Genomic DNA, 8424 nt, shown 5'->3' on the forward strand with positions numbered 1-8424 from the left:
GGCATGAAGGTCTAGTCAGAGACATATTAGAGGCAGAAACAGGAGTTAGGAGGGGTAGAGGTAGACCTAGGTTAGATTACTGTTCACAAATAGTTAAGGATTAGCTCAGGATAGGAAAAAGTGGAGGTACGTGTCCAACCAGTCTTAGGACTGACGACCCTATGATGATGATGTATATTTTTCTTTAGACTCTTAATATTCTGGATATTAGAAGTGCAAAACTAAATTGAACCATTATATTACATATTAACATTATTCTAAATTTATTGATATTAATTACAAACTGGCCAAGAAAAACACCATCGGCAATGCGAACATATTTTAAATAACAATAACTCAGTCTCTAATATAATAACTACGCCAGCATTGCAATTAAAACTAAAAATAACTTTAAATTGAGAACAATATATCAATTAAATTTGCATTATTACTGAATATTCAAAACAAACATTTAATATAAACACATGCGTTATAATTATCCAGGTAAATTATTTGATTATTTTTAACTTTTTAAGAATATGGTGGGAAAATTAAACCCGGTAAAGATATTTAATGAAACAAAACACGACGTTTCATATTTGGGTGGAAGGCTTTATTGAAGCAACAAGGAATCATAAAAAGTATTAGGAATGCTTTTCGTAATTCCTAATACTTTTTGTTGATTCTTATTGTAATCTTAATCAAGGGTACCAAAATGCAAATTGTCATGTCGGCTTATTAGATAAACTCCTTTTAATCTCGTCCTGGCGATGATCTAGATCCTATATTACTATACTATAAGTACAGAAAATCGTTTCACAGCTCTCATCACATTATTCTCAAACGAGTGTTCAAATATGGACATACAGTGTAAACTCTATATAACGAACTGTTTACCGAAAAATTCAAAAAAGTAGAAATTATTTGACTCGGGTAGGTTTATTATTTATCCATATATTGATGCTCTCTATTTAACGTATAGCATGGACTCTCATAAGCGGCAATAATAATAAACATTTATTATTGGTTTGGAAACGCTTTCTAGGTTGTTGAAATTGATAAGAACTACAGCAGTAGTTGTAGATATCAATCCATTTTATTGCCCAGCACATGTTTACCTCGGCTATCGTCATAGTACCTTACAGGAAATTCCTTCTTTATTTATTGGAATTGCTTGTAAATTACACTGTACTTGTAAAAATTTTTACACGTCATTGTGGAGTGTTACTTTTTTCTACTCTCCATTTGACGGAAATCCTCAAAACGAAATAAAATAGTTAGTGTTTTAAGTTTTCTCATATAGAGTTTACACTGCATTATCCCTTTATATTTTATAGTCCGTAGGTACATGCTTTGAAATATCACTATGTAAAATTAAAAAGGAAGAAATTAATGAAGAATATCTCGGGTTTCTTTACGCGAGACTGTACACCTACGTATTGTATACTTAAAAATGCAAATAAATTAATAACACACATAAATACTAACTCGTTACTCTTATCGCTAACCACCGCAAACAAGACCACCTAAGTAAAATGTAAGCAAAATCTGAACGTATCAGGAGCAGTATTTAGTGACAAAAACCATTCTTCTCGAATTTTAATTTACGGGCACAGGAGACCGATAAGGTGTAATGTTACAATGTTACTGCGTGGCGTAACCACAAACATTTTGCATAATTATTGCCTCTTGGCTACTGCGATTTCAAATCATGTAAAGATATACTTACATGCATAGGTACGAGTACATTCGCAACCAGCTATTTCCTTACTATTGATTACGGTGGTAACAGCACCTTAAATGGAACAAAACATTTTATTTAAAATGTTGGTTAGCAGTTTGTAACATTAAAAATTAAAGTAGCTAATATGTAATCCCTAGATCAAAGAACTCGAAAAAAAAAAAAAATGATGACGACGATTATTCACTGTCGAAATATCCATCGCAGCCATCTTTTGAGCTGCTTAGCCATTATTTTAATTGGTGGCAAGTCATGATCAAATAAAGTGGGTGTTCGGCAAACGTCTATTTTTTGAAATGAAAATCCTCTAGTTGTTGAAGCTATCTGTTTCAGTTTAATTTTAATATTTATTTTAGTCGTTAGAGATAGATTTGCTTATCATTATTCAACCTATTTTATTTTATTATATTCGAAACTTCCATAATTTGAAATGCATACAGGGTAGTCAAATATCTCTTTAATGTTCTTTTGCAAACAATTGTAGTTCGATTTGGTCCCAATGGTCAGGTTCTGCGAAGGTCTTCGACGACGACAACCTTTATTAATTTTATTATCGATGCTCTTCAATTGTATGCAACTTCATAGTTCGAGGCAGTCATACCTTGTTGCGTTTTCCCCTTATTGGCTTCTCGCTGTATTCTTTCGGTTCATACCAGGTATTGGTGCTGGCACCAGAACAATTTTTGATTTTGTCACATAATTTAGAGTTAGTTACGTTTTGTCCTCCTTCTTATTAACTTGCGTTATTAATTCACATTTTTCTTCGTTGTGCCTGTAGTTTTAATCCGTTATTTCATAGTTAATAATTCATTTGTAATTACGGTTTTATATAAACCGACATTTTGAGAAAATACTACTCGCGGTTTCACGGCAAATACTATCAATTGTTTATGTCACTAATTTTTCAATGAAAAGTGTCGGGCTTGAGAAGAGCGGTGCGGGTTTCCGACGTAGGGAGAAGAACATAGAGGATACTGCGACGCGCTCGAGCAGACAGTATTTCATTTGATCTGCTTCCCTAAAGAGCAAGATCCCACAGCCGCTAGACATTATTTATTTTCTAAGTAACAAAACTGGTGGGACAGAGTGGTGCTAGAGTACACTACTACCCGAAATCATAAGCACATTATTGTTGGTTTGTTAGTGTAGGTTGCAAAAATACCTAAATCTTTAATCTTCTGGGAGTCGCGCATCCTGAAAATATGTCGAACTATATTTTAACTCTAGGAGTAGAAAACGAAGAAATGCACACTATGCAAGCAAACTGACTTTTATTCAAAAAGAACAGTTCCTCTTTGTGCAATGAACGAATAATTCAATTGTCTTTATTTTATTAACAGTCCACCATTTACTCCTTTCTGCATCCTGTATAATCATTTGTTCGTGGTAATTCGAAATGAAATAATCATGTATAAAGTAACACGTACTCGGTAAAGATAATTGTAATCATTACCAGTGTTGTATTACAGGATTAATATGTACTGTCTGTTGAACTAATTTTAATATTTATTATTTACGCGACACGTACATTGACCATATCGAATGGATTGCGATAAACCTGATTTAGTATCGAGTTAATTTTACCTTTACATTATTTTGTAATTAATCGCACTTTAACTGATCGATCTACAATGTCTTAAAGATATTCCAATTTAGTGTGACGACTAAGATAAATAGTTATCTGTGAAGTTACGGCTCGAACATTAATTCGCGCTATTCTAATATATTAATATTTGCAGCATCAGTGGAATTGTTGAATAGCCGAGATAATTTACCCAGTGTAACTAATTCGTCGAATCCAAGTGAGTTTTTCAACAAAATCTTTGGGCTTTACGGAAGCTACTTTAGGAGTTGTTCTAAAGATATATGATCAGTAATAAAATGTTTCTACGCTCGAGCTTTTGGACTTCCCATGCGTCAAAAATCTTGAATTGTACAGAGCAGGATGGAAAACAGGGCGGAAGAACTATTAGGGGAAGATCAATTTGGGTTTAGAAGAAATAGAGGAACGCGAGAGGCCATTCTAGCTTTACGGGTAACAATAGAGAAAACGATAGAAAAAGAAATAAGTGCATAGGTACATAGGATCTAAATTTAAAAAAAGCTTTTGACAATGTTAAAAGGGATAAGATGTTAAATATACTTAAAAATGTAGGGATGAGTTACAGAGATAGAAGAGTGATAATTAGATTGTATCAAGAGCAACAGGCAGTTATAGAGCTGGAGCTACAACGTATTAAAGGAGTAAATATTAGGAAGGAGGACAGGGATGCACACTTTAATCTATACATCGAAAGACACTACAACTGTAGGGATAGATATACAGGAGCAATAAATTCGTAGATATGCTTAGATTTGCAGATGATACAGCAGTATTAGCACCTAGCAAGGAGGAGTTAGAGATAGCTTTAAATAACCTGAAAGCGGTATTGACAAAATTGTATGAAAATCAATAAAAGTAAAACAAAAATACTGGTATGCAAGGGAAGAAAAGGTAGTAAAAGAGCGAATATAAAGACGGGAGACGCTAATTTTAGGTATCTAGGAAGTCAGATAAGTCAGGGCGGAAGGAGTACTAAGGACATAAAGCAAAGGATGGCACAGGGTTGAGTCGTCTTCAGTAAAAAGAAGTTATTTCTATGCTAGCGAACGGTTAATTTGGAAAATCGAAAAAGATTGTTAAAGGGGTATGTTTCGAGCGAAATGTGGTATTACAGGCGAATGATGAGGATACCGTGGACGGAAAAGGTTAGAAATGAAGAGGTATTAGAAAGAATAGAACAAGGGACTCGGTAGAAATCAATAAGAAATAGGCGAGATAGTTTGGTAGGTCACCATATCAGGCATGAACGTCTAGTCAGAGACATATTAGACCTAGATTAGGTTGCTGTTCGCAAATAGTTAAGGATGTGGTCGTTCTCGTTTTGAGGAAATGTGAAGATTAGCTCACGATAAGAAAAAGTGAAGGTGCATGTCCAACCAGTCTTAGGACTGACGACCTTATAATAATGAACGTTTTTAGGTGTTGATTTTTGCGCTTTGTTGACTGGTAAAAAACTTTGCAAATTTTGATTACCATCGGACAATAAGGAAATTTAGTGCCATCTGGGGAATTGAATATCGATAAGTCGAAAGCAATAAATACTTAGTAATCACTGTTTTAGTTAGTTATAGCCAATGCTAGCGAGTTAACGACATGCATTAAAATTTCGCAATCGTAACGGACCGCCTGTCGCCCATAAAACTGCATTTTACTTTATTCCATCCCCCTTCCATTGTGACACGGCGGGCGCCCGGGCATACGAGAGAAACTACGATAGAAGTGTCAGTGCCTGGGCTCTCTCGCCGGGCTGGATGCTGTAAAAAGCAGATCTTCGCGAATGTGGAGACAGCTCATTGTGGCGGCAGAGTACTAGTTTTATACGTTACTGCGGAACGGAGCCTAGTCGTAAAGATATATTGCCAGTTAATAGTTACTATTTCCACCTGCATCTGCACCTGCGACCCGCACTTTGGATTAACATTAAATTGCCTATTAATTTTAAAGGAGAAATTCATGGGAAATGACGGTAAAACTTGAACACTGGGATAATCAAACAACATCAATTTAATCTTCATCGGAAGGTCGTCAGTCCCAAGACACGCATCTCCATTTTTTCCTATCCTGAATTAATTTTCACATTTCCCTAAAACTAGAACATTGTCTATCTCTACTCCTCTTTACTCCTGTTTCTGCTTCTGATATGTATAATGTATGATATGAAAATTTATGAGGTTAGATCGTAAAAAGTGTATATGGGCTAAAGAAAAGCACTGAGACCGCCCAGACGTCTAGATTACGTTCCATAACATCATTTCTTCTCAATTAATCTCTATTCGCAACTATTTACAATTCGATTAATTAATATCTCCATTTAAGAAGTAGTCACATACACGAATATTAATAATTACTTCTAAACGTTTGTTTAATTTTTCTCTACATTACATTAACATGTAATTAAATAAGGTAAAAGGTCAGGAGAGGACGGAGAGCAAGTGTACCCCCTGAAGTTTTCTGACGACCGACGGACACCGACCGCACGCACATACTTGCGACAATTTCCTTTAGCGAAAGTTTATGAAACGTTGAGATTATTTATTGTGAAGAGCCCCACCAAGCAAGCGCAACATTAAATCGGTAGATCTCTAGTGATCGAAAATTTTGTCTGTATTATGTGTAAAATTACTATTTGTACGCAAACAAATTAAAAATTGATTGCCACTCGTGGAGATAATAGCGGGGCGGTGTTGTAGAGATAATATCAGAAATAGCCGAAGTACACCTAAAGCAACGTAATAACATAGTTATAAAGAAATTAAAGTTAAATTGATTTGTCAGTTTTCCAGCTCTAAAGCGACAGATTCCGCCATCTTTAAATTGTAATAATTTGCTTGTAATTTAGGAGTGCACCTGTATCGATCTCACAATAAAAAGAAATAATCAGGCAGAGCGGCTACCTTCGCGTAATAATGCAGTTGGCAATCACATATTTCAAGGTCTTTTTACGACCATTAAAACTGAGTAATTTTATGTCTTGTGAAAAGCTTGTTTTATTATGTCTATAGATATACGTGCGCGGCGGAAGAGAAAAAGTTAGAAGCGTTCGAAATGTGGTGTTATAGGCGGATGATGAGGATATCGTGGGTAGAAAAGGTTAGAAATGAAGAATAGGAGAACAGAGGACTCTACGGAAGTCAATAAAAAATAGGCGAGATAGGTCGGTAGGACATCTTCTTAGGCATGAAGGTCTAGTCAGAGACATATTAGTGGCAGAAACAGGAGTTAGGAGGGGTAGAGGTAGACCTAGATTAGATTACTGTTCNATGTTAGTTTAATGCTTACCAAAAATTACCTCGATTAAGAAATTAAAAAAAAAAGTACTTAAATATATTTTTAAAAATCGTAAGTGACCACTTTAAATTTTTTAATTGAATTGATTTTTGGTGAACATTGTTAAAAACATGTTAAATCAACGTATTTTTTGTACCATTCTATCGTGTATGATAATATTAAATTGAACAGCACTTTGTAATTTTGTCAAACTATAAAACATATGTACATATGTTCGACATTCACAATTTTCTATTAATTGTTGCTCGAGGATGTAATAGCTACAGCGGCGATGGCGTGGTTGTTTTTCCTTTAAATTTCCAATGATGGGTTTTGAAGTGGGCTCTTTCATTCTCGTAAACCTCGGAAATAAACCAACTTCCACCACAAACGAATACGTAAATAGTAATTTGCAAATTCCAGTGGTTGCACTAAATTTCTAATACGGTTAAATGTGTTAAAATTGTTTTTAATGTATAACCGATATAAGTAACTTTTACGAAATTTTAGACAAAGCAACCTATTCGTAAATTTATATCTGTAAAAGGTAAAAACCGATAATAAAATTTTTAGAAAAATTACTGTCAGATTGCAGAATTCATAACGTTAATAACAAAATATAGTACTATTAAAAATCTCTCAATTTTATCAGTCTTTCAACAAATTTGAATTCAGTTTAGATTAACCAGAATGGCTGGGGTCATTATCAGATCTTAGGTTGAGCTTTAGTTACTCTTTTCTTTCTTGTGCTAACAGGAATTTATAATTAAAGTTTTCATGCAAATGTTACTTTTTTGTGATTCAAGTGTAATCAAGTTCTATAGTGGTATTGTTTAGTCTAGAAGCACAAGTATGTAATTAATAATCGACAGCAGATTAGACGATATTCTTAACAGTTTTTCTAGGTTATATCAGTGCTTTTTCATTGAAATTCCATTACGTAATTAAACAGATTATTATACACTTTATATTTGTGTCTTCAAATGCTATTTCAATTGTCTATCCCAACGTTTACTCTGCCTCTTAACATAAGCAAAGTGATAAATATCTTAAGAAGATTTTTCTTGAGATGTGTGTTGTATATGAATTACAAGACAGTCTCGATGATGTGCTAGATATCTTCATCAGTAAAGGTTTGGTACGTTTTCTTGAATTCCTTCTCACAAAATGACTCATACAAATAGTACCTCATAATACATTATTATTTTGATTAGAGCAGTGAAAAGTCATTAAATTCTCATCAATTTTAACCATCCGAGTAAAATTTTGGCAAACGTGTGCTACATAATACATAATTTAATTTTCAGTAATTTAAGTTTGCGGGTAATTATTTTGGCAAGAAGGAATTCCTGAAAATAGGTTTCTACATCTTATGGTGCATGGATTTAACATTCTCAATTAATAGGAAACGTAGATACTTATAATTTATTACTCATGTGAGCCAACAAAATGCACCAAGTGTCGTAATGTAGTACACTGAGAATTCCAAAATGGTCATAATTTTTACTAACTTGTGTTTTCAAAATAGAAAATTATATCACCAAATGATAAAAAATCAAGGAGCCTTGAAGGACTACTTGAACTTGATTTCAAGTCAGTACAAGTCAAACTTTTAGCTCAAAATTAAGATCAAGTCGTGAATCCTTACGAGTGGTCCATTTAATCAACGAAATATTGCACATAATCTATGTTTTTACTGTAAGATATCACACACTTAAATTGATATAACACATAACTGACGTACATTGTTTATATCGTATTTTCTATATTATTATAAATTCAATGTACTGGTTTTTTATAATATATTACTTCAAATCCATGTGCCTCCTATATC

The 8424-nt window shown here is 33.8% G+C and overlaps 1 protein-coding gene across 2 annotated transcripts in view; it reads right to left on the reverse strand.

Annotated features, from left to right (window-relative positions):
* Positions 1 to 8424, reverse strand: part of LOC108735473 (protein doublesex-like) — a 98463-nt gene that overhangs the window by 31741 nt on the left and 58298 nt on the right. The window contains exon 2 of one of the 2 annotated variants that reach the window (XM_018467439.1): positions 1709 to 1774. The exons of the other annotated variant lie outside the window; for it this stretch is intronic. Within the exon in view, the coding sequence (XP_018322941.1) occupies positions 1709 to 1774 (66 nt within the window). The remainder of the gene's footprint in view (positions 1 to 1708; positions 1775 to 8424) is intronic. 2 annotated transcript variants of the gene reach the window in all.

The sequence above is a fragment of the Agrilus planipennis genome, unplaced genomic scaffold, assembly GCF_000699045.2.
Source record: "Agrilus planipennis isolate EAB-ADULT unplaced genomic scaffold, Apla_2.0 scaffold91, whole genome shotgun sequence".
NCBI lineage: Eukaryota > Metazoa > Arthropoda > Insecta > Coleoptera > Buprestidae > Agrilus > Agrilus planipennis.